General features: G+C 49.3%; 1 protein-coding gene across 6 annotated transcripts in view; it reads left to right on the forward strand.

Annotated features, from left to right (window-relative positions):
- Positions 1-25,402, forward strand: part of TSC2 (TSC complex subunit 2) — a 33,262-nt gene that overhangs the window by 5,801 nt on the left and 2,059 nt on the right. The window contains exons 10-40 of one of the 6 annotated variants that reach the window (XM_064390081.1): positions 112-238; positions 869-1,012; positions 1,230-1,367; positions 1,559-1,662; positions 2,478-2,559; positions 3,403-3,558; positions 3,691-3,807; positions 4,280-4,402; positions 4,664-4,770; positions 5,494-5,647; positions 6,399-6,521; positions 6,820-6,954; positions 7,418-7,607; positions 7,985-8,078; positions 8,551-8,653; positions 8,835-8,929; positions 11,332-11,463; positions 13,306-13,470; positions 14,231-14,383; positions 14,542-14,654; positions 15,164-15,385; positions 16,066-16,281; positions 17,799-17,867; positions 19,921-20,081; positions 21,265-21,749; positions 22,662-22,737; positions 22,986-23,072; positions 23,325-23,511; positions 24,336-24,475; positions 24,667-24,745; positions 25,206-25,297. In XM_064390081.1, the coding sequence (XP_064246151.1) occupies positions 112-238; positions 869-1,012; positions 1,230-1,367; positions 1,559-1,662; positions 2,478-2,559; positions 3,403-3,558; positions 3,691-3,807; positions 4,280-4,402; positions 4,664-4,770; positions 5,494-5,647; positions 6,399-6,521; positions 6,820-6,954; positions 7,418-7,607; positions 7,985-8,078; positions 8,551-8,653; positions 8,835-8,929; positions 11,332-11,463; positions 13,306-13,470; positions 14,231-14,383; positions 14,542-14,654; positions 15,164-15,385; positions 16,066-16,281; positions 17,799-17,867; positions 19,921-20,081; positions 21,265-21,749; positions 22,662-22,737; positions 22,986-23,072; positions 23,325-23,511; positions 24,336-24,475; positions 24,667-24,745; positions 25,206-25,297 (4,369 nt within the window). The remainder of the gene's footprint in view (positions 1-111; positions 239-868; positions 1,013-1,229; positions 1,368-1,558; positions 1,663-2,477; positions 2,560-3,402; positions 3,559-3,690; positions 3,808-4,279; positions 4,403-4,663; positions 4,771-5,493; positions 5,648-6,398; positions 6,522-6,819; positions 6,955-7,417; positions 7,608-7,984; positions 8,079-8,550; positions 8,654-8,834; positions 8,930-11,331; positions 11,464-13,305; positions 13,471-14,230; positions 14,384-14,541; positions 14,655-15,163; positions 15,386-16,065; positions 16,282-17,798; positions 17,868-19,920; positions 20,082-21,264; positions 21,750-22,661; positions 22,738-22,985; positions 23,073-23,324; positions 23,512-24,335; positions 24,476-24,666; positions 24,746-25,205; positions 25,298-25,402) is intronic. The other 5 variants (XM_064390082.1, XM_064390083.1, XM_064390084.1 and 2 more) reach the window with 5 other exon arrangements.

Below are 25,402 nucleotides of genomic sequence, written 5' to 3' on the forward strand. Positions count from 1 at the left end.
CCCTGATGTGTAACAGCTGGGAATTCCTGTTGGGACAGTGCATATTCCTGTTGACTTTGTATGCTGAAATAATTGTGGCATGGTCTGAATCTTCCCTCTCCCTGTCCTTAGATCCTACATGGCAGATGCAGCCCTGCTGAGAGGAGCTGTGTTCTTTGTTGGGATGGCTCTGTGGGGGGCTCATCGCCTCAATTCCCTCAGGAACTCCCCCACTTCAGTGCTGCCTTCATTCCTCAAGGTAGGCTGGGATGCTGGGGGAACTTCTTAATTACTTGGATAAATTTAAACCAAAAATGTGGCCCCCTACACCAAAGAGATCTTTGTAGGCCTGGAGGACAAGAGGGAGAAATTGGGTGTGGGGTGAAGCAAGGAGAAACAGTAAAACAGGAAGATTTATATCTCTAGCTGAGGCCTCCTCCTCACATATCTTTGGCCAGAAAAGCAAAGTCTGAATCCTTTCTAGCAAATACCTACATTGTGGGTACTTGGCCTTAAAAAATAAAATACAAAGCAACAACTTTCACTCTTCTCAGTGGGTGGTACAAAAAGTGAGGGACGGTGTCTCCAGGGGAAGCCTCAGAGCTCTCAAAATTTCCTCATCTGAGTGCCTCCAGCAGGAATTACTGGCTTTAATCCCCTTGTAGGATGGGGCTGTGTCTGCCATCTGAGCCACAGCTGCTTGCAGGAGAGCAGAACTGCTTTGAGAAGGTGGCTCTGTGCTGTGTGCTTTGTGTGCAGAGACTCAGATGGATTTATCTCAGGCCTCCAGGCTGATTTCCTAATTCATGAGGCGTGTTGCATTTGGGTGCAGAGGGTTTGTGGGCTCTGCTCCCCCCCTGCTCAGTGACTGAAGTGCTTTGGCTCCCAGGCCATGACCTGTCCCAACGCCGTCGTGTCCTACGAGATCGTTCTGTCCATCACACGCCTCATCAAGAAATATGGCAAGGGGCTGCAGGCTGTCACCTGGGACATCCTGCTGGACATCATGGAGAGGCTGCTGCAGCAGCTGCAGGTGGGTGCTGGGCCTGCCTGGCTGTGCTTTCAGTCCCAAGGCTTTGCCATAAATCCTTCTGCAGAGGGATCTCTCTGTGCACCGTGGGGAAATGGAACCTGGGAAAGGCTTAGCCCAGTTCTCACTGCTGTGCTTCTCTGAGTTTTCTGTTTGTGTTTAAGATTAGCGCTTTTTGGCAAGGTGGAACTCTCTCAGGGGTGGTTTTGTCTCTTCTCAGGTTCTGGAGAGCCAAGAACTGAAGTCCATTGTACATGATCTTTTGACCACAGTAGAAGAGCTCTGTGACCAGAATGATTTTCATGGCTCTGAAGAGAGATTTTTTGAGCTGGTGGAAAGATGTGCTGATCAGAGACCAGTAAGGCTTTAGTATTGTTCTCCTTTTGGGTCTGTTCTGTTACAGCTGGAATTTGAGAGTCCTAAAATGGGAAATTATCAGAAAATCCCAGCAAGGACTTCCGTGAGCCTCATTCCCATGGAGGATGCTGGGGGAATGGATTTGTTTTGTTTGCTTGTGCACTAAAAACGTTTCTTGGTCTTTCCATGAAGGAATCTTCTGTGCTAAACCTGATAACATACAGAGCTCAGTCCATCCACCCTGCCAAAGATGGCTGGATCCACAACCTGCAGCTCTTAATGGAGAGATTCTTCAGGTAGGGAATCATAACTTTGGGGACTTCTTACTTTCAAGAAGCATTTCCAAGCGTTTCTTGCCACCTTGTCATGTTAGATAATTTTGTTTTCTGAAGTTCTAACATTCTGAAGTTCTAAGTTAGTAAGTGGCTGCTGAGAAGTGTGGTAGTCCCAGGGCAGAGCACATGAAAGGACTTATGGAACAGAAGAAAAGCTTTCCACTGAGTTCTTTATGCTGCTTTTTTCTTCTTCTCTTTCATTCCATTCAATACTATTCCAATTAGCTTAGGCAGTTGTGTTCCACTCCACAGCACTTTGTAGTTCTGACACCAAACAAGATTTTCCTGTTAAGCATTAGGATTGCATATGGTTATCCAGTATTCCAGTTATCTGGTTTGGAATTGGTGCTCCCTAAGGGATCCTGTGCTCTGAAACATCAACACAGAGCAACAACAAACTTCTGTCTCCTCTGTGAAACGCTGCCAAAGAGCAGCTCTTCCTCAGTGCCATGTGTTTGGTTTTAAATTTGCTCACCAAAGCACTTGTTCTTCTGACTTGTGCTTCCTAGTTTGGATTGGAAATGGGAAAGCTGCAATTACAGGTCTGCAGAAGGAGTAAAAGCTGAAGTGGGATTTGAATTTCCAATTGTTTTGAATCTGATTTCAGGTATAGAGACATTAACTCAGGGCTCAGCTGATCTCTCACACTCACTGTTCCAACTCTGAATAAGTTTCTTATTTTCCTTTAGTTTTACTTTTCTTTCTCCCATTCCCTAAATACCAGCAACTCTTATTTTGCTCATTTTCTCATTTTGGATTTGCTTTTCCTGTTTTAGGAACGAGAGCCGCAGTGCTGTTAGGATCAAGGTTCTGGATGTGCTGTCCTTTGTGCTGAGCATCAACAGACAGTTCTATGAGGTGGGTGTTTGCTGGGGTCCCAGGTGGGGGGAAAGCCTTTGCTGGGCACATTTTCCTGGGGGTTTCAGGTCCCAGACTCTGCCCATGGGGAAGGCACAGCCCTGGGCTCTAAATCTCACCCACACAGAGCTGTTTCTTTGGGATGCTTGTGGGAGGATTTGCCCCTGTTTGTCCTTAGCTGGATACAGGAATGGGCAATTTGCAGTGGGAGCTGCTGGGTTTTGAGGGCAGACCTGGCTGTGTCTTGGCTTCCCTGTTTTAAAGCTTAATTCCATGTCTATTTTGTTTTGGAAGAATTGACAGTCGATGTGAGAGGTGCAAAGCTGATTTAAAAGCTTTGTAAGAGGATGGGGACTGGACATATTGAGCAGTGACTGGTCTTGGTGCTTACAATTTAATTTCTGTCCAAGATGGAAACTGTGAGAGAGAAGTCAGGGAAGAGCTCCAGGGATATCTTGATCTCCTCAGGATGTGCCCAAAGTGTCAGAGGGCAGGAAGGGGCAGAGATGCTCCTTGGATTCATTCAAGATTTGTGAAAACATGAAGCTGTTAGTGTTTCCTCTCTCTCTCTCAAAAAACCAAGGCCTGGAGCTCTCTTGTCTGTTTGAGCCTGGGCTGTCAAATCTCTAGGACAGACAAAACCTAAAGTGCTGAAAAGTTCAGTAAAAGTCACAAATATCTGGAGGGATGGCAGACAGAAACACCTGTTGGATGGAAGAGGAGGTGAAGGGATGAAGCAGTGGAGGAGCAAGCCTGGTACCAGAACAGCTGAATTCTTTTGTTTGCAATTCTTTCTCTAACGTGCTGAACACCTGACAGCTTAGAGGGTCTGTCCTCTTGCAGGAAGAGCTGATAAACCTGGTGGTGATCTCCCAGCTGGCTCACATCCCAGAGGATAAAGACCATCAGGTCCGAAAATTGGCCACCCAGCTGCTGGTGGACCTGGCTGAGGGCTGCAACACTCACCACTTCAACAGCCTGCTGGATATCATCGAGAAGGTGAGTGAAACCTCCAGGGCTGGCAGCTGTCCCAGCAGAGCTGACTTCCTGAGGCTGCCCTCCCTTCCAGCATGGAAATACAGAAAGGATGTGCTGCAGGTGTAAACCACGTGCTGCTTTTCTCTTTCAAAGGTGGCTGCACATTCTCTGTCATCCCCTTCTGAGCTGGAAGAGAGGGACTTGCTGTCATATTCAGCTTCTCTGGAGGATGTCAAGACAGCAGTTCTTGGGCTCCTGATAATACTTCAGGTAAATGCTGCAGAGCATTAAACACAGATTGTTCATGATGCCCTTCTGCTGGACTTGTTTTTTAGATAATGCTTCTCCCACTACTAAATACTCTGACTTTTAACTTTATATTGTTTTGGTCAGTCCTTTGAATTTGAGCACTGTGGGACTGTTTGCTGAGTGTTGTATGTTCTTAACTCCCACTGTACAGCCCAGATGAGCACACTTTCCTGTGTGGAGGGAGGATGTGGCCATAAATTAGCAGAAAGGAGGAGGTGATAACCTTGAATAGATTTAACAGATCTGCTGTGCTTGGGCAGCATGTCCTGGGCTGAGGTGAAGAGCAGCTGGCTCTTTGCAGAGGTCAATTCCAGAGCCCCCTGTTGATGTCACACTGAGGATGAAGTTCTTGCTGCGTTTCTGCTGGAGCTGGCAGTGCAGCCCCAGGTGTGTGACGGAGCCCTGGGGCTGGGCTGTGTTTCTGTGCCTGCAGACCAAGCTGTACAGTTTGCCCTCCAGCCACGCCACGCGCGTCTACGAGATGCTGATCCAGCACGTGCAGCGCCACTACATCTACTCCTACAGCCTGCCCGTGGCCAGCAGCATCAGGCTGCAGGTAGGAGCAGCCCCTGAGCTCCCAGAGCTGCAAACCCTCTGGGATTCCTGCTGCCACCTGGGGTCTGGGTGCTCAGGAACTTGCAAGAATTAGAATTAAATGTTCCTTGGCTCACACGGTAAATGCAGTGTGATGCCTCCTGCAGAACTAGCCGTGGCATCTCTTAAAAATCCTTTAGCACCTGGAAAAATGCCGTGTGGGGGTGGGAGAGGATGGCAGTGGCTCGGGGTTTGAGTGACTCCAGTGTCTCCCCTGTTGCAGGTGTTTGATTTCCTGCTGATGCTCCGAGCTGACTCCCTGCACCGCCTGGGCCTGTCCAACAAGGATGGAGCAGTGAGGTTCAGCCCCTACTGCCTCTGTGATTTTGTGTAGGTTTCTTGTTGTGTCAGGCAAAAGAAAATCACAGTGGTTTGAGTTGGAAGGAACCCTAAAGCTCATCCAGTGCCTCCCCTGCCATGGCAGGGACACCTTCCACTGTCCCAGGGTGCTCCAAGCCCCACCCAACCTGGCCTTGGACACTTCTTAATTTATCTTTTATTTTTAAAAAGCTGTTTTCCAAACTGAATTGTGTGCTAAGCTTTATATTTCATCAGTAGCAATCTGCAGTTTTTCTAAATCTTCCAAATCCTGGACCAGTCTGTAGTTACAGCCTAGGACTGTCTGAACCAGTAAGTCATTGGTGAACTGTTCTTACAAATCACTTACCTGCAGAGCTCTCAATCTCAGACATGAAATTTAAGTTCCTGCTCACAAAGCTTCCCGAAAAAAAGTACAATTTTTTTGTCTCAAGCCAGTTCCGCACTGAATTTGATTCAATGATTTGTACAAATGTGGCTAGTTTTAATTGTATAGCTTGTCTAAAGTTCTGTAACACACCCCAAAAGGTATCTGCCTAAATTAGATATAAAAACCCTTCATTGATCAAATTGGCTGAAGGCAGTTTGTCTGCTGGGCAATCCAGTGCTTTTTAAAACTGAAAATGCAGATTATATTGGTCAGTCTTTAACCTGGCTCCCAAACAGGGTGGTGCTGTAGGTCACATGAACAAGCTGTGAAAATTACATGTATTTTTCTCCCTTTCTGTGTTGCAGAGAGGCAGAGAAGAGGGCTTCTGAGAAAAAACCCCCTGGCACCCTGTCCCCACCTTCAGGCAGCCCCAGTGTGCCTTCCCAGGGTGCCACCGTCCGGGTGGGACACCTGCCCTACTCCATGGTCTTTGGGGTCCTCCTGCAGTGTTTGAAGCAGGTATGTCCCCTCCTGGCATCCTTGTGTCCCCTCCTGGCATCCTTGTGTCCCCTCCTGGCATCTTTCTGTCCCCTCCTGGCATCCTCGTGTCCCCTCCTGGCACCAGCTGCCTGTCAAATTCCAGCCACAGTTCTTAAATAAATCCTGAAAAGCAGTTTCTGCTCCTCCTGCTCAAAATCTGGCTGTGACTGTGCAGCTTCACAGCCACCAGTGGGAGCAGCAGTCCAGCTCTTCAGGAAATGAGCACGGCTTTCACTGCTTCAGAGCAGGCAAGGGCCAAAGCTGTGCTTGGTAAACAAGATCCAGGAAGCCATCCTGCTTCTGAAAGGACATTTGGAATTAAAACCTCTCCCACTGCGAGTTTGTGAGGTGTTTTGAGACTTTGTGAGTGTTTCATCACCAATAAACTAAATAGGAATTGTTCCTGAGGGTGGCATTGGACACAGTTCTGTGCTGAGGGCTCCACTTGCTCTGAGTTAATTGGTGCTGGTGCTTAGGAGGATTGGATTCTGGCTGTCAGATCCCAATATAATTTCTCTTGCAGTTTGTGGTGCCAATATTGCACCTAGAGCTGGGTGACAGACTGGGAGAAACTTGTGACAGCTAAATGCCACTTCTTTTTCTGTATCAACCACGACAAGACCTACAAGTGCCTAGGAAATGACACACTGTCTGCAATTTGATTGATCTTCCAAACTCAAGTGAAATCATGCAAAAAAATTTTCAACCTTAACATTTTCTGTCTTTGCAGGAGACAGACTGGAAGGTGCTGAAATTGGTTCTCAACAAATTACCCGAGTCCCTCCGCTATAAAGTGCTATTTTTAACTTCTCCTTGCAACATAGACCAGCTGGCCTCTGCACTGAGCTACATGGTAATGCCACTGAGGCACAGTCCCCAGCTCCTTGGCTTGCTTGGAGGGGATTTTTGCATGCTTTTTTTGGCTTCAGATTAATATTTTAAAGATTAGCAGGCTGGTTGTTAATCCTCACTCACCCTCTCTTTTGGTGAGTGTTGTTCTAGGTACAGAGCAGGTAATAACTGTGTGTTTTAATGCATGTATATGAATATATATATACATACAGGTGTTGGGGAGCTGTGGGCAGTGCCTTCAGCTGCCTTTCAAGGGGGTTTTGGTGAGAGCTGCCCTGACTGGCTGTGTGGTGTGTCAGCTCACAGACAAGAAGACCACGGACCGGCTCCACGGGACCCCCGAAGGCTTTTCCCGCACGGATTTGCACCTGGCTGTGGTCCCCGTGCTGACGGCTCTGATCTCTTACCACAACTACCTGGACAAGGCCAAGCAGGTGTGGGGGAGAGGGGAGGCTGCAGGAGGGCAGAGTAGGGTATGGTGTTGCCTGGGAGCTGGTTGGGAGACAGGAGTGCAAGGCAGCACTGCCCTTTGCTGTTGGGAAGTGCTGCATCTGCTGAATTTGGGGTGAAAAAACCCTTTGGTGACTCCATGTATGATTAACTGTGGGTTCACACCTCACAGGTCACTGAGTGACTTTACCCTCTGCAATAAGACCTTATAAACACAAAATTTCTGTTAAATCAGGAGCTTAAAGTCTCAACTACCTACTTGATTGGAGCTCCCTGATAAGAGTTTGGCCTGGGGTATCTGCAGCGCTATTAAAGCTCAGTGTTAGCACTGAGCTGTGCCACACACAGCAGCAGGGGTGCCTTGCAGGCTGTTCTGGGGTGCTGCCAGGAGTCAGGAGGTGCTGTCAGGCTGTTCTTGGTGTGCTGAGTGTTTCCCTGCTCTGGCAGCGTGAGATCGTGTACTGCCTGGAGCACGGGCTCATCTACCGCTGCGCCAACCAGTGCGTGGTGGCACTGTCGGTCTGCAGCGTGGAGATGCCCGACATCATCATCAAGGCACTGCCCGTCCTCATCGTCAAACTCACCCACATTTCTGCCACAGCCAACATGGCAATCCCCCTGCTGGAATTTCTGTCAAGTAAGTCGTGATGGTCTTCTTTTTGGTTTCTGTAGTTGTGGGTTTTGTGTGGAATGGGAGGGTTTGATGGTGTTGGTCATATGGAATGCACTGTGATGCCTTTGCTCAGGTTATAAATGTTGGATCACCTCATTTGTTACAAGTTTTCTGTATGAAGCTCTTGCTCTGAAGAGAGAAACACACTCTGTGCCGTGCAGCCATATGGAAATACGAGCTGCTTTCTTCTCCTTGCATGACGTGATTTTAACTTCCGTGTCACTGATCATTCAGAAGAAACCAAAAATTTAGAAGTTAAAGGGAGTTGGGATGTGGAAGGGTTGTGTTGAAGGGCTGTGTTGAGGGCTCACCTGTGCTGTTTTGCTGTTGGACTGTTGCAGCTCTGGCCAGGCTGCCCCACCTGTACCGGAACTTCGCGGCAGAGCAGTACGCCAGCGTCTTCGCCATCTCCCTGCCCTACACAAACCCCTCCAAGTAAGGCCACAGCAGTGTGCTTCTGTCATCTGTGACACTGGGAGCTTGGAAAGCCTTTACTTGTGTTTTTGGCTCAAGGTTATCCACAGGATGTTGCTCATTCTGGTGTCACCAGGCTTTTCCTGAGGAAGGGATATTTCTGCCCTGTGAGGGTGGGGAGGCCCTGGCACAGAAGCTGTGGCTGCCCCTGGATCCCTGGAAATGTCCAAGACCAGGTTGGATGGGGCTTGGAGCAACCAGGGATAGTGGCAGCTGTAACTGGATGATCTCTAAGATCCCTTCCCACCCAAACCATTCTGTAATTCAATGATACAATTCTAGGACATCGTCACCTTGGACAAAAACCTGTTTTTCTCGAACAGAATTTTTGAGTTTTTTTTTTTTTCCTTTACACTTTGAGTAGGTGAAGGAGCAGTTCTGTGTGCCAGGCTGAGCAGTGCACACTGAGCTGTGGGTGTCTCTGCTGCTGCAGGTTTAACCAGTACATCGTGTGCCTGGCCCACCACGTGATTGCCATGTGGTTCATCCGCTGCCGCCTGCCCTTCCGCAAGGACTTCGTCCCCTACATCACCAAGGTAATGGCACTGCTCAGTCCAGCAGCACTCAGGAGCCCCGACTGATCAAAACTAACCTGAGATCTTTAAAGGTTCTGTTTGAAGCCAGCAGAATTCTGGTTTTCTTGGCAGCATCTCTGTGAGCGCTCGTGCTTTGAGTTGCAGGTTTTGAGGCTCACGTTGTCACCTCTTGTCCCCACAGGGCCTGCGCTCCAACGTGCTCCTGTCCTTTGATGACACCCCAGAGAAGGACAGCTTCAGGGCTCGCAGCACCAGCCTCAATGAGAGGCCAAAGAGGTAAATTCTCCTGGACCCCAGCAGGGTTTGGTGTTCCCTGCTCCCCTGCGTGTCCCCGGGGGAGGCTGGGTGTGGTGATCCCCCTCTGGCAGGGCAGTAAGCAAGCAAAGTAAACCTCTTTAGGTCAAAGACAAATGAGGCTGGTGAGAAGCTGGGATCCAGCCAGGCTGGCAGCCTGGTGGGGCAGCTGAGGCAGCACTGCCTGTCCTGCAGCCTTTTTGGTGTTCACTTCTGAAAACCAGCACTTGTGTCAGGTTGGGGTGTGTCAGTGCAGTGGTACCAGAGATGAGAGAAGAGGGTAACACCAGAGATAACAGAATCCATTTCATGTGGATTGTTCAGTGTGAACTCCTTTTGATGAGTGATCTGTAACGAGTCATTGTCAGATGATTGCCAGAGAAATGGTTGTGATCAACGACCTGGATAGATTAGAGAGCCAGTACTGTGTTTTTCCATGGTGTTCCCAGGCAGGTCAGTGCCCTGCTGGCACACAGCTGCTTTCTGTCTGTCTGGATGTCCCAATCCCTTTTTTTCTTTGAATTTTTGAAGCCATCATGACAGTTTTAAGCAAAGCCTTCAGAAGTTAGAGCGTTTCTTACCAGCAGTCATTCAAAGTAACGTTTGCCAGGGGAGGAAGATATTCCTTGGAAGGCATTCAGGGTTTCTCCAACGTCCTTTTACCTGCAGGGATTACCTAAATTGGTTCACTTAACTTGCTTCAGTGTTGTGAGCAGTGAGCACATGGTGGCATCTGAGCCCTGGGGAAAGTGCCTCTACTTCACCTGCAAGGCTGCAGCAGAGTCTTGCAATGCAGAAACACCATCCCTGCCCTGCTGCTGCAGCTGTAAACCTTGTGTTGTGTTGCATCTCTCCCATCTCCTCCTCTTTCATCCAGAAACTTGGAAGAGAAGCCTTTTGACACTCATCTCTCCAATTAGAAATCCAACTAATATTTTTTTTTTTTTTATTTTATTTTTCCCCCCTAAGAAACTTGTTAAATTCTACCAGGTTGGAATACTACTGTCTCTAAAGGCTTTTGCTGGATCACTTTCCACAGAAATCTCTGCTGAGGAGTGTGGCTGTACTCAGGCACTGGAATAGCAGGATGCCCCTGCCTCTGGGTCTGGCTGAGCATGGATTCTGGCCAGGGCACAGAGGAAGGGCCTGGAGCAGATTCCAGTTTCCTTGCCTGAGAAGCTTCTGGGCTTGGTTTTCAGTCCTGAAGCCCAAAGAATGTTTCCCTGCCATAGCTGAGGTGCTGGGTGCTCCAAGGGATAACAATCCCAGCAGTTCCCAGGGCTGTTGGGTGTCCTGATGTTGGTGCAGGTGATGGTCCCTGAGCATGAGCCTGTGCTCTCTGCAGCAGTTGTGGCCAAAAGTGATCTGGGAGAGGTTGTTGGGAGAAGGACAAAGAAATTCTGGTCCTACCAGGTGGCAATCTGAGATGTAAGAGCTCACTGAGATGAGGATGGCAAACAACTTGTGTTTAGGAAGAGCCAGAAGGGTTAAATTAGTGCCTGCATTTCATCCCTGGGGATGGGAGCTGCTGGACCAACTGTTCTGCCCAAATTAGCCCCGAGCCTGGCGTGCATCTCAGTGACTAATTAAAGTGCCTCTTGGATCTTAATTGCTGTCATCTCCCACGTGTTCCTGGCACTTGCCAGTGTGCACAGTAATTTCCTTTCTGTGCCAGCCCAGAGCCCAGGGGGTTCCCTGGAGCCCGGGCTGAGGCAGCTGGGGTGGCACAGGAGCATCCCCAGGGTGTTTGGGGGCTCTGCAGGGTGGCAGGGTCTGGAACAGGGGCTCAGGGTCCCCAGGGCCTCCAGCTGGGCTGAGGGGTGTGTTGTGACTTGGGGGAAAGCTCAGCTTTGGGCCAGGCTTAGTGGGGACAGAGATGGGTGTTGTGGTCCCTGTCTCTATTAAAAACTGCTGCAACCTAGTCCAGGTAAAGCTTTTTAGGATCTGTGGAAGCCCTCAGGTGTTGAGTCATGGTGAGTTGGGGCAACACAAGAGGGGGTTGAAGGGCACAAAACTCCTCAGCCTTGAGGACTTTGTGCCCAGGGAGCCCTCAGGTGCCCTTGCCTTTGCTGAACAGCCCAGTATTCCAACTGTCATTTCAACCAGTTTTTTTCTTTTAACTTGTACTAATTTCATTTGTTTTGTAGCACATTTAAAATCTTGTTTTCAAAATGTGGTTTGTCTTTTTAATGCTTTCAGCTCTGCTTGTTTGTATGTTTTAATTTTTGTTTCCCTTTTTTTTTTTTTTGGCATTTGTTTTATTTTCCATCACCCTCCGGGATCCCCCAATATTGACCCTGTGACTGTGACCTTTCAACCTACATCCCTACAATGGTTTCCTCCCTTCTGTGACCTCTTTTGGGGCTTGGTGCTTCTCCACATAGTAGTTTAAGACTAGCCAAAAATGCAAAGCAAGGCTTGAATAACTCTCCTCCAGTGAAAGAGCTGAAAGAACCCTCTGCAGTTGATGCCTTCCGATCCCGCAGCATCAGTGTGTCTGAACATGTGGTCCGCAGGTAGAGGCACTTTGGATGGGGACAATCCAAGGGCAGCTGGGCCCTTGGAGGTTTTGCTGCGAGGGTGGGTGGAAGCAGGGTGGATTTGCATGTGGGATGCTTGCATGACTTGGTTATCCCATGAAAAAAACAGCCTCAGCCCCAGGCGGGGGTTTTGGGAAAGCATCCCGAGGCTTCCCAAGGCCACGCCACACCCTGGCTGTCTGTGGTCACCTTGCCACGTTCTCTGGTGCTTTAGCAGTGAAAGATTCTGTTCTCAAAGTAAAGGTGGTGAAGGGGAAAAGAAAACCCAAACAAACAAAAAAACTCGCACACAAAAAAAGGAAAAAGGTTGCATTCTGCACAAGTGAGAAGCCTGGGTACAGCTCACTAAAACTTGAGCCTCTCAAGCAGGGGTTTGATTCAGGAGAGCCTTTGGAACTCTGCAAAGTCATGGAGAGCCCTCCTTCCAGTCTAGGAGGAATAGTGGCCTTCTGAAGTGTCCTGGTCTCAAGAATGATGCCATGAAAAACCTGGATTTGTCTTTCCAGAGAGCAGTGAGGGGTGTGCTCAGCCCATATGAATTGTTGCTTTCACAGCTAAGGAAAACAACATTTGATTTCAGAGATTGATTTGATTGACTGACAGGTTTTGATGGCAAGCATTGATCTGCTCCAATGAAAGATGTGAAATAATTGATGCCAGTTTTTAAAACATATTTCTGGATCACTTCCCTTGAGTATTAAACTGCTGAACCTGAAGATTTGTGCCTTAACCTGTGGGAATGCTGTCAGTGGAACTTGATTTGGTTTTTTTTTGTTGTTTTGTTTTTAGCTCTATGTGGTGTTTGGGGGAGAGAGGCTGAAATGACTGAATTGCAATTAAAATTCTGACACTTCATGTTATGGGAGAAATCCTTCCCTGGCATGGTGGGCAGGCCCTGGCACAGGTGCCCAGAGCAGCTGTGGCTGCCCCTGGATCCCTGGCAGTGCCCAAGGCCAGCCTGGGACTGTGGAGGGTGTCCCTGCCATGGCAGGGGTGGCACTGGATGGGCTTTAATGTCCCTTCCAACCCAAACCCTTCCAGGATTCTCTGATTTCCCCATTAATCATGAGGTGATTTTCTTCTCTTGCCTTTCCATGTAAATGGTAGCACAAAAAGTTCAGATAATTGTCCTTAATGAAGTCAAAGAAGTTGCCACATGATAACAATTTTGGCTGTGCCTCAGCTTAGTTTGTATTACAGTGACATAAGGAATTGTTTTTATAAAATATTGCAGTCCAGCCTAAAATAGAAATGGTTTTAAACTGCTTTGCTGATTTGGCTGATTTGAAGGCAGACCTTGTCTCTATTCTTGTGCCAGTTTCCTGTTCAGAGTGCAATGTTTTTTCCTATTTCAAGTTAAATTAGGTTTTATGTAGCTATTGAATTTGGAGGGGAAAAAAAACAATATACGGAAGAGATGCAACAGAGAAAAAAAGCAAACCACAGGATTATAAAGTGAAGTCTGGAGTCCCCCAGCTTCTGGCTCATGGGCAACCTGCTGCCTGGGAAGCTGGTGCTGGTCATGGGATGCTTGCCCTCAGCATAGATCAGGAGCTCAGAGCTGCCACTCGCCCCTTGCTTGGTGCACTTGCCCACGGGTCAGAGAGGGCTGGCCTGGCCAGCTGGCACTGGAGCCTCTCCAGAGAAAATCACCTCCTGCAGCGACAACCTGGGAGGCACAGCACGAGGCTGACCCCAAAATCTGTTTCCCGAGGCCTGGGTGTGCTGGCTGGCACGTGCATGCAGAGCAGGGGCTGTGTCCCGCCGCCTGTGGGACGGGGACGTGCTGCGGTCTCACCTGGGCTCTTTCTCTTCCAGCCGCATCCAAACGTCCATCACCAGCTCCAGCCTGGGCTCTGCAGATGAAAACTCCATGGCTCAGGCTGATGACAACTTGAAGAACCTGCACCTGGAGCTGACAGAGACCTGCCTGGACATGATGGCTCGATATGTCTTCTCCAACTTCACCGCTGTGCCCAAGAGGTCAGTCAGGGGCAGGGACACAGGGCTGGGATTCAGGTTCATGTTTCACTTCATTAGTGGAAAAATGTTGGGATTCTGGCAGGCTCAGGCTCTGAAGCCTTTCCTCACTGATAAAATCCTGCCTAAAAAGGAGGTGAGATGAGGGAAGGCTGTGGTGAGGTCTCAGAGCCCCTTCCTGTGCCTGAAGGGGCTCCAGGAGATCTGGAGAGGGACAGGGGACAAAGGGTGTAGGGACAGGACACAGGGAATGGCTTCCCACTGCCAGAGGGCAGGACTGGGTGGGATACTGAGAAGGATTTTTTTTCCTGTGAGGGTGGTGAGACCCTGGAATGGATTTCCCAGAGGATGCCCCATCCCTGGAAGTGTTCCAGGCCAGCTGAATGGGGCTTGGAGCAGCCTGGGATGGTGGAAGGTGTCCCTGCATGGCACTGGATGGGCTTTGAGGTTCTTCCCAACCCAGACCATTCAGTGGCTCTGTCAAATCCACTGGAGAGAAGCAGCCTTTGCCTCAGCCTGGAGCTGTCTGGAGGAGATGCCCTGAAGGTCTGGGAGCAGGGCTTTGCTCCATGTCCTTGCAGGGTAATCCCAGTGTGCTGCAGCAGCTCGTCCCTCATCCTGATGGATAACAGGGATGTGGCAGCCAAGGGGGTGGCACAAATACTGTGTAAAGAAGGAGAGCAGGCAGCACCTCCTGCAGGGTGAATGGCACCAGCTCTGTTCTCTGCCTCCTGAGGAATCTTCATCCCAAATGTGTTCCCAGGTCTCCCGTGGGGGAGTTTCTGCTGGCTGGAGGAAGGACCAAGACGTGGCTGGTTGGTAACAAGCTGGTGACCATCACTACAAGCGTTGGAACAGGGACAAGGTCCCTGCTTGGCCTGGACTCTGGAGAATTCCAGAGCACCCCAGAATCAAGGTAGGTGTTGCTCCCATTTCTGGAAATCTCCAGCTGACAGAGTCACCTAAACCACTGCTACATCTTTGTAGTTCTTCCTCTTGGCATAAGAGGAGTGTTTTAGTTGTCCAGCACGGCTGATTCCTCCCTCAACATCACCAATATCTCCTTTCCTACAGCTCAGACCCTGTTTTGCAAGTGAGACAGACCAAGGAGGCTCCAGCCAAGCTGGAGTCCCAGGCTGGGCAGCAGGTTTGCAGGAGCTCCCGCAACAGAGTCCGATCCATGTCGGGTGAGTTCCCATCCTGGGCTCTCCCTGCCACAGCTGGAAGGTGCAGGTGCCTCCTGTGTCTGAGCTAACTGGAGATCTGGAGCTGTCTGCTGTTTAGTGAGGGGCAGGTAGCAGGAGCTGTTGGCTTTAGGTGTGGTGGAGCTCCTCCTCCTTCCCTGTCTTTGCAGGAGAGTTTTGATGATCACATAAACTGGTTTATAAGGAACACATGGAACCTCAAATTTTCTAGCTGGCAGCTAAGCCCCACCCAGGTGCTCACTTTGTCCCCCACACGGAGATGGAGGAGAGAGTTGGAAGGGGAAAAGTAAGAAAATTCGTGGCTTGAGAGAAGAGCAAGTTTAATGATTAAAATGAAATAATAGTAACAATAATAATTGTAATAATGACAAGGGGAATAAAACCAGTATATTGTGTATGCAGCTGGTAGAAGAGGTTAAAAGCCTCATTCCTGAGATATTTTTGGGGCTAACTAAGCTTGTCTCTCCCTTGGACTGTGTCTGTCCTGCCAGGTGGTCATGCCTTACGTGTTGGTGCCTTAGACAGCTCAGCCTCCCATTTTCCCAGTGGCTCAACTTCCCAAGGGACACAGGGCCCTCCTGCTGCTGCAGCCCGCCCAGAGAAGGCCAGTCCTGCTCCACAGACAGCTCTGCAGAAGGAAAAAGCCAACTTGGCTGCCTACGTGCCACTGCTGACCCAGGGCTGGGCAGAGATCCTGGTGCGCAGGCCCACAGGTGAGTACCTGAGTGTGGGGTGGATCCTGGGGAGGGACCAGAGCCTGGGGGAAGGAGAAAAACCCATATTTAGTTGTAAATGAATCTGTTTATAGCTTACTGCCTTTTGAAACTGTAGAACTGTGGGATGGGTTGGGTTGAAAGGGACCTTAAAGCCCATCCAGTGCCACCCCTGCCATGGCAGGGACACCTCCCACTGTCCCAGGCTGCCCCAAGCCCTGTCCAGCCTGGCCTGGGCACTGCCAGGGATCCAGGGGCTGCCACAAGTCTGGGCAGCTCAGTTGTGGTTGCTCTTAGGGAAGGAATAACAACCTGTTCAAGGTCAAAATGCTTGAACACCAATGTGTTCCACGAGATTAACAGGAATTATCTGCTTCAACTGAAAGCTGTTTCATGAGAAAATAATTGGCCTGGTGTTAATTAGGACACCTCAGTGTTTTGGGTGGCTTTGGGAATCTGCTGCAGCAGTGAGTTACCAGGGGTGGGTTTTGAGGAGCTTGGGGTGAAGAAGTGCAGAGCACTGGGAGTAGCAAATCAATCGAGTCATTCTGCAGAAAAGCCCAGAACTTGCTCAGTTTGGATTTTTTACCTGCAAATTCCAAACCAATTTGAGCATTTCAGAAGCTGTAACCTGTGGGAGAGCTGGGAGTACTGACCACTTCCCCCCTGGTCTGGTGCAGGCAACACGAGCTGGCTGATGAGCCTGGAGAACCCGCTGAGCCCCTTCTCCTCAGACATCAACAACATGCCCCTGCAGGAGCTCTCCAACGCCCTGATGGCTGCAGAACGCTTCAAGGAGCACCGGGAGACGGCTCTGTACAAATCCCTGTCCGTGCCCTCCTCCAGCCTGGCCACGGGCACGGCCAAGCCCTCGCTGCTGCAGCGCTCCAACACAGGTGGGGCTGCGGGCAGGGCGGGACAGCTGCGGGCTCTGCTGGGTCCCTGCAGGGCTGCCAGAGCACCTGGGACTGTCAGGGGGTCAGCAGTGAGAAAGAGAATCAGCTCTTGTCCCTAGAGGTGAAGGATTCCCTTCCTCCTCGCTTCTGCTGGCGCGTGGGGGAAGAGGAGGACGGGGGAGTAGCGGAGCTGCTTTGGAGGAGTCGTGTGGTTGGAGTGTTCCCCAAATGAAAATGAACAAAGTCATGGATCTGTTTCCTCTCCCACACGTTTGGGGCTGATCTGGGCATCCCACTTGTGGATGGATCTTTCCATGCAGCGTTTCCATTTCCATTTGTCTTCAGTTTGGGAGTCTGTGTCGGGCGCTCGGAGCGGCGGGTTCCTGGGGCATGGCCTGCTCCAGCCCTTGCCAGCCAGGAGGAGCTGGCTGCCTCTGCCTTTCACAGCAGAATGCAAATCCTCTTGGATTTACCCACCTCTGAAGAGGACTGTTCAGAGTTTCATTTGCTGGCTTGATTTTAACACAGTGGCCAAGGATTTTCACTCTATTTAATGTGCTGCTAGTTCCTCTTAAAAAGCTGTTAATGTTGGGAGGTTGGTGTTGACCAACAGCTGCAGTTTTTAAAGCTTTCTGCAGCCCCTGCTCGAGCTCTTAGCAGTGATATCCAACACTCAGGCTCTGAGCACTGCAGGCACCATCAGAATTGAGCAGTGGTACCAGCAGGCCAGGCTTTGCTGGGGAAAATGGGATGGATTGTCTGGGAATCTGGTAAAAATGCCAGTTTTCAGCTTTGTTTTAAGCAAGGCAGGGTGTGTATTTTAGTATTTCAGAACATGTAAATACAAAATTGAAGTCAAAATCAAATGATCATCTCTTACAAACAAAAAAATTATTCTCCATAAACACTTCTGTGACTAAAAATGTGTGGTATATTGAGTGGAGAGCTGAACCCATGCCACCTGAATGCCACTCCTGTGCCAGTCTGGGAGTCATTCTGGCCACATCCTTGTTAACCAGACTTGCTGGAGCTGGCTGGGCAGTGACTGGAAGGAGTTTTGCTGTCCCACTGTCACATGCCTTTCTGCCCCTTTAGAGGTTAAACCTCTGTGGGTCTTTTACCCAGATTTTTCAGACTCTTCTGTGGGTTTGAAAGTGACCTTATGCAGGTCAGGAAAGGCTCAGCCTGGATTCCTGTGTGTGCTGGGATATCAGGAAGGGATTTTCTGTTCCTAAGCCTCACAAAATGCATTCTGCAAAGGGAGCAGTTGGAGCCTGCACTGTTGGATGTGTTTATTCCTCCTTATTCATGTTGAGACCTTGTGCCCTTAATATCCCTTTGGCATCTGGTGAGCTTATCCCAGCTTGTTCTTTCCTTTGTTTCATTTATTTATTTGTTTGTTTTAAACTAGGCTCTTGGTTACATTTTAAACTCTGTGCTTTTTAATTTTTTTATATTTTTTTCATATAGTCTCTCCTTCCTTTTGATGTAGCTGCTCACTTGATTTCCCTTTGCAGTGGCCTCTTTCTCTTCCATGTACCAGTCCAGTTGTCAAGGGAAGTTGCACAGGAGCATATCCTGGGCAGGTATATTTATATATCTTTAAGGAAAAAACCAACCAAACAGTATTGCCATAGAAGAACACCTCTGATTCATAGAAAATGTTATCCCTCATGCCTCATTTTCCCCTTCCATGTCTCCTGTCTGTCCCCAGTCTCATCACTCTCAACAAATGGGATCTTGACTAGCATGAAGAAGTCCAAGCCAGATCCAACATTTGCAAGTGCAGACAGTTCCTCAAAGCAACTTTGCTTTTAGCTGGGGTGGCTCGTGAGTCATGAGGCCAGTGTTAAATGACCTGTCAAAACGTGGCCGGATTAATTAATTCTTCATTTGCAGCTGCATTTTCCAATTGGCTTTTGTGCTCTGCCCAGTGGAAAAGCTCCCAGCTGTGAGGGGAGCAGGGTGTGCTGCAGGACAGGCTCCCCTTGGAGCTGCTCAGCCCACAGGCATCTGCCAGAATCGGGCACTGAAAGATGAAAGCAGCTGATAATATGTATATATTTCATGTATGGATAACGTTCAGCCAGCATGGAGCCTGGCTAAGAGCTTTTTCAATGAAAAAAAGAAATATATTGCAGCAGAAAACCTGCTAAATTCTACCTTTTAGAAGCTCTGTAATAACGTAAAATCTTTCTCCACTTCAGTAAAATTTATTTCATAATTAAATGAAGTGGAGATCAAATTACACACCTTATGAGCACAACACCTGCATTGCTTTGATAACCTGCAATGCTTTGTGATTTTAATTAGAGGGTTCAAATGTCTTTCTGCCTCTTTCCTTCACTGGAAAACTCCCAGCAGAGCAGTGGGGTGTTCTGAGCTGCTGCTGGTTGCTGTCAGAGCCCTCTCAAAGCAACACAAAGCTGCTGCAGTTCAATATTTTTCTGTTCTTCCCTCTGCTCCTGTTATTCTCTTCCCACCTAAGGAATAATTAGTGCTTGGGTTGTTTCAAAGCACCAGCAATCGTGGCAGTGGTGTAGGAGGGGAGCTTGGCAGCACTGGGTATCTGCAGGTGTGTTCTGGCTTGGACAGCTAACCAGATCAGCACGTTGTTTTGGTTCCTTTTGGTTTGTTTTGTATTTTTAGAAGGTTTGTGTGTGCAATGCTAACTCTTAATTGCTTCTTTGAAATAACTTTGGTCCTGCGAGCTGAAATCAATCCAGGAAAAGCTGCTTTAGTGATTTTTTTTCTTTGTATATATTTTTTTAATTTTGCTGATTTTCTTTATATTTTTTGTGTGTGCTAATTTTTTGGTTTTATTACTTTTATCGTTATTATTTTGGAAAACAAATCTTGGCCTTTCAGATTGGTCTTCCAGTCCCTTGTGTGCATAATGGGAAGCCTCCTGTTCTCCAGCCTTTTCCTCAGGACAAAAAGCAAGGCCAGGAGGAGCCTTTGGTCAGACTCATCCCTGTGGTCAGTGCCTGGAGCAGATCCAAGGTTAAATCCTCCACGTAGGCAGGGCTTCCACGGAGCTTTTTTGTCAGTGTGGTTCCACTCCCTGTGTGTCTGAGCAGATGCCACCAGTGCCTCTGTCACCCCTGCTCTCGTCCTTCCACATGGTCAGGGCTGAATTGTTCTGCTTCTCCCGAGATGTTCTAGGAAAGCTGCCAAACTGCAAGGAAATGGCTCCTAGGAAAATTTCTTATCTCCTTGTAGGCCTCAAGGCACGGGAGCGTTGCATTTCAGTGCAAGAAAAGCTCCCTTTGAGAGCTGATGTCTCCAGTGAGCTTTTATCCCAGACTTTCCTATATCTCTGTAGTTCCTGTCTGTCCTGGTAACCCACGTCCAACGTCCTGTTTCCTCATCCCGTGCCCTGTTGTCCACCAGTAACAATTGGAAAAAACATCTGCACTTCCTTGGCCCGAGGCAGGCTGTGAGGGCGAGGTGATTTATTCCCTGGAAAAAAGGGCAGCCAGGAGCGAGTCTGACGTTTCCAGAGATGCCAGGGCACTCACTCGGCATGGCCTTCCGTTGAGATCCCGTAGGGAAAAGGCTGGTGCTTGCGAGGAGAGGAGAGCTGGGGGGCCTGGCCCCCGTGCCCTCTCCTCAGCCGCCGTGCCCGTGTCTCCGTAGAATCCGCCGTGGTGCTGGAGGAGGGCAGCCCGGCCGACATGGAGCTCAGGGAGGCCGAGTCCCCCGCCGAGTCCCCCGAGAGCGAGGACGTGGAGACCTCGTGCTCCGAGCACGTCCTGAGCGAGGAGAGGTTTGGAAAAGCCCAGGACTCGTACAGCAGGGTAAGGACAGGCCCAGGGCGAGCAGGGGGGGACAGCCGGGGGGGATTGGCCACGAGCTCCCTCATGGCGCCCTCAAAACTGCTCGCTGGTGGCACTGGGGGCGAAAATCCTGGTTTATCAGGGACTCGATCCACATTGCTTTGTGCTCCTTCCTGCCCACCTTTCCTTGGGAGGGTTGGGGTGCCTCGGGCCTTGCTGTTGGCAGCTTTTATTCTGGCTGTCAGGAAAGGAAGGAATCATTCCCTGTGAGGGCGGGCAGGGCTGGCACAGGTGCCCAGAGCAGCTGGGGCTGCCCCTGGATCCCTGGCAGTGCCCAAGGCCAGGCTGGACACTGGGGCTGGGAGCCACCATGGGATGAGCATGCAGGTCTGTCCCAACCCAAACCATGCCGGGATGCTCTGATTCCATTAAAACTACTAATTTGTTTGTTTGTTTGTTTGTTTGTTTTGTTTTTTTTGTTTTGTTTTTGTTTGTTTTGTTTTGGGTTTTTTTTGTTTTGGTATTTGGTTTTTTTTTTGTGGGTTTTTTTGTGTTGTGTTTTTTGGGGGTTTTTTGTTTGTTTTTGTTTGTTTGTTTTTTGGTTTTTTTGTTTGTTTGTTTGTTTTTTGTTTGTTTTTTGTTTGTTTTTGTTTTTTGTTTTGTTTGTTTTGGGTTTATTGTTTTGATTTTTTTTTGTTTTTTTGTGTTGTGTTTTTTGTTTGTTTTCTGTTTGTTTTTTGGGTTTTTTTGTTTGTTTTTTGTTTGTTTTTTGTTTGTTTTTGTTTTTTGTTTTGTTTGTTTGGGTTTTATTGTTTTGGGTTTTTTTGGTTTTTTGTGTTGTGTTTTTTGGGGTTTTTTGTGTTGTTTGGTTTTTTTTGTTTTGTGGTATTTTTTGTTTTGGTTTGGGGTTTTTTGTTTTGTTTTTTGTTTTGTTTTTTGTGGGTATTTTTTGTGTTGTGTTTCTTGGGGGTTTTTTGTGTGTTTTATTTTTTGTTTTGTTTTGGGTTTTTTTCCTTTATTTTTTTGGGGGTATTTTGGGTTTTTGTTTGGTTTTTTTTTGTTTATTTTGGGTTTTCTTTTCTTTTCTTTTCTTTTCTTTTCTTTTCTTTTCTTTTCTTTTCTTTTCTTTTCTTTTCTTTTCTTTTCTTTGTTGGGGTTTTTTGTTTTGTTTTGTTTTTTGTTTTTGTTGTTGTTTTTTCCGCAGTCCTCCTCCACGTCCAGCCAGGAGGACAAGTCGCTGAGGGCGGAGGAGCTGGCGGAGGGCGGGATCCCCATCGGGCGCGAGGAGGGCGGCGCGCTGGAGGAGCTCTCCTTCCAGCCCTCGCAGCCCCTCAGCAAGTCCAGCTCCTCCCCGGAGCTGCAGACGCTGCAGGAGGTGCTCAAGGACGCCAACGGGCGGGACGCGCCGCGCAGGCTGAGCACGGAAGTGAAATCCAAATCGCAGTCGGGGAACCTGCAAGGGGAAGGGCTGGGCGGCTGGCCGGGCCGGGCCGAGGACGGCAGGGCCGCCGGGCCCGGCGGGGGCAGCGCCGCCGTCGCCTCGCCCCGCTCGCCCTCGGGCCACCGGCCCCGCGGCTACACCATCTCCGACTCGGCGCCGTCCAGGAGGGGCAAGAGGATCGACAGGGACGCCTTCAAGGGCAGGGCAGCAGCGTCCAACGCGGAGAAAGTCCCTGGGATAAACCCCAGGTGGGTGCAGGGCCCTGAGCTGCTCCAGCAGGGCTCCTTCGTGGGGGCTGCACAGCATCTGATTAAAATATTAATTACCTGCTTTATTCAGGAGCTGATACAGACCTGTTGAGCTCACTACCACCGAATGAACTTGGGGATTAGGAGACAGAACTCCCAAATGGTGAAAGGAATAGATGGGTAGTTTCCTCTGTGCTTCACGTACTGCTCCAGCAGGGCTCCTTCGCAGGGGCTGCACAGCATCTGATTAAAATATTAATTACCTGCTTTATTCAGGAGCTGATACAGACCTGCTGACCACACTGCCACTGAATGAACTTGGGGATTAGGAGACAGAACTCCCAAATGGTGAAAGGAATAGATGGGTAGTTTCCTCTGTGCTTCACATACTTAATTTAGGGGCTGTGGTTTGACCGCAGGTTAGCCAGAGCTAATTTTGCTGTGAACAGGGTTTGCTAGTTCTGCATTTCAAGAAATACAATGTGCAAAATCCTAAGAAGGAGTGGAAGGGTTTTAAGAGTTGCTTTTTGAACCTGGGGTATTGTTAGCTGTCCAAAATTGCTTTTCATCTGATTGAGCGCAGGTAAAATGCAGATGTCTGTACAATGATGTGTCTGAGAGCCTAGAAATGTCCCCAGGGCTGTGGAGGGCATTCCTGCTCCTCCATTCCCTGCCTTTGAGCAGGGAATTTGTGTGGCTGCTGCTGTTTGACACATCATTGTTTTTCTGACAGGGGTCTGTTGCAAACTGCAGGTAGTCCAGGCACTCAGAGTGTCTCTAAAAGATGAATAATACCCTGTTAGCATTTTAATTCCTGCCATTTTTCTGCTGTACATAACGTTCTTACCTCCAACAGATCAAAACTGACTTAATTCTTATGGTAACAGACTTTTCCCTCCCTCTCTCCTTCAGCTTTGTGTTTTTACAGTTGTACCACTCCCCCTTCTTTGGTGATGAAAACAACAAACCCCTCTTGTTGCCAAATGAGGTAGGCAAGGAGTTGTATAAATCCTTAATTTTTTTAACCTCATGACTTCCTTGGAATTCAGATGATAATTCCAAATATCCAGCTCAGGTGCTGCAGTTTACAGGTGTTTCCTACCAGCAGTGCCACAGGTGGGAGGTCTCTGTGTTGGGGCTGTGGAGGGGATTATTTAAAGCTGGCAGAATGCTGGGCTGGTTTGGGTTGGGAGGCACCTCCCAGGCTGCTCAGGTGTGTCCCTGTTTTGGTTGCAGACGTTTGAGAGGTCGGTGCAGCTCCTGGATCAGATCCCATCCTACGACACACACAAGATTGCAGTGCTCTACGTTGGGGAGGGCCAGGTGAGTGTGTGCAGGGCCTGAATGCTTGTGGGGTGTTGGGAACCTCTCCAGCTCTGGGCTTTCCCTGCTCCAGCTGTGGGATTTGCCCTGTTCCTGCAGCAGCCTTCATTTTCCTTCATTTCCTGTGCTAAAAATCAGCTCCTGCATGAAACCCTTCTGAGAGGGCAATCACCTGATCCCAGGAAGGGTCTGTGGTGCTGGTGCAGTGCTGCTGGCATGGCACTGAGTGTGACACATGTCCCTGTGTCCCAGAGCAACAACGAGATCGCCATCCTGTCCAACGAGCACGGCTCCTACCGCTACACCGAGTTCCTCACGGGCCTGGGCAAGCTCATCGAGCTCAAGGACTGCCAGCCTGACAAGATCTACCTGGGCGGCCTGGATGTGTGTGGGGAGGACGGGCAGTTCACCTACTGCTGGCACGATGACATCATGCAGGGTGAGCTGGAAGGGTGGATGGTGTGTCCTCACCTTAGCTGGCCTGCTTTCCGTGTTCCATCCCAGGGAGGTGGTGAGGATGGGCTGGGCTCTGATCCCCTCCTGTTCTCTCTGGTGGCTCTGCAAGCCATGGGATAAAGTTCAGGCCAAAACACACCTGCCTTACTTAACAAGAAAACATCACACCAGTTTATAATGGTCTGCTGTGTAAAACAGTCTGCTCTGTGAAAAGATCTGCCCTGTAAATCTGTGAAATTACCAGCTCTTTAAAGGCTGGCAAGGTTTGGTTTGCAGATTTAGCTGCTGTCCCCAGCTGCTGTAAAAGCTGTTCACTGAGGGTGGTGTCAGTATTGCTGTGTTTCTCTGAAGAGCAGTTCAGAGCAGGGGGTGACACTGCTGTAGGCATGGCTCATGTCACTGCAGTGTCACCCAGCTCCTGCAGCACCAGGCAGTGCAGAAATCATCCAGCAGGATATGGTGAACTTCCCAAATTTTTCTGCACAGCTCTGTGCTCATCACATGGAGTTCCTTGGGGTGGTTGCAGGTTCCTGGGGCTCTGCAGAGCTCACTTAGGGCGAGTCCTGGTTTGAGCTCTTTTGCCTCTTTCCTCCCTAACCGAGGGCCTCCTCCCTGTACTGCTGTGGTCCTTCCCACTGGCTGCTGCCCTCTGTGCTCCAGGGACCCCTGGAGCATCCCGTGGGACTGGATTCAGCTGTCACAAACAGGGACAGACCTATTGGGGGAGCACAGTTTGTGTTTTTAGTACTGCATGTGACCATTGCTGCTTTCCCAGCGCAGCCTGAGCATCTCTGTGTTCCCTTCCAGCCATTTTCCACATTGCTACTCTGATGCCCACGAAGGATTTGGATAAATACCGCTGTGACAAGAAGAGGCACCTGGGGAATGATTTTGTTTCCATTGTTTACAATGATTCTGGAGAGGATTTTAAACTGGGCACAATAAAGGTAGGGGATTTTCCTCGTGGGTGTGTTACAGCAGGAGCACAGGGTTGTAACCTTCATGTATGTGGGTGTTCCCCTAAAAGCTGTGTGGGGATTGTGGGGGGAACTGTTGGCTGTGGTGGGTGTTTATGGCATTCTCAAACCACAGTGCTGCCAGGGAAATGTTTGTGACTGGTTCATTGGCTTCTCCTCAGGGGCAGTTCAATTTTGTGCATGTGATCATCACCCCCCTGGACTATGACTGTAACCTGGTGACGCTGCAGTGCCGGAAAGGTGGGAACTCCTCAGCCTGTGCTGTGCTTCATGTTTCAAAAGTTAAAACTTCCAGGAAAAGCCCTCTGGAACCAGTTTGCCCAGTTAGATGTGGGTTTGCTCTGCTCATGTACCCTCTCTGGATTGCTCGTGCTCAGGACCCAGTGCCAGCAGCAGAGCAGATCCCTCCCTCCAACAGCTGCTTGGGAATGCTGGAGGACATGGAGGGTTCAGCAGTTTTACCACAGGTTTCTGCCTCACACTTGGTTCATGTGAGAGCCCCCAAACCTTTATGGAGCAGCCAGAATTTGGGAGCCAGAATTGCAGAGCGGGTTCTGTTAGAGCAGGAGCTATGGAGCTTGTGGGGACTTGGTTGATACAATTCCTCAGGTTTATTTGACTTAGATATTTAGTTACTGGGAACCTTTGGCTTCTTCTTAACTGTCTTATGAGAATTTTTTCTTATTCCTTTAAATTAAAGACATGGAGGGTCTGGTGGACACAAGTGTTGCCAAGATCATCTCTGACAAGAACCTGCCCTTCGTGGCCCGTCAGATGGCCCTGCATGCCAATGTGAGTACCCCCAGCTCCCTGAGCTCCCAGCTGCTGCCTTGGCCCATCACCAGCTTCCAAGGAAACAGGGAGGGCCTGCTGGAGCAAAGAAAAACTTTTCTACTT

This window comes from Passer domesticus, chromosome 15 (genome assembly GCF_036417665.1).
Source record: "Passer domesticus isolate bPasDom1 chromosome 15, bPasDom1.hap1, whole genome shotgun sequence".
Taxonomy (NCBI): Eukaryota; Metazoa; Chordata; class Aves; order Passeriformes; family Passeridae; genus Passer; species Passer domesticus.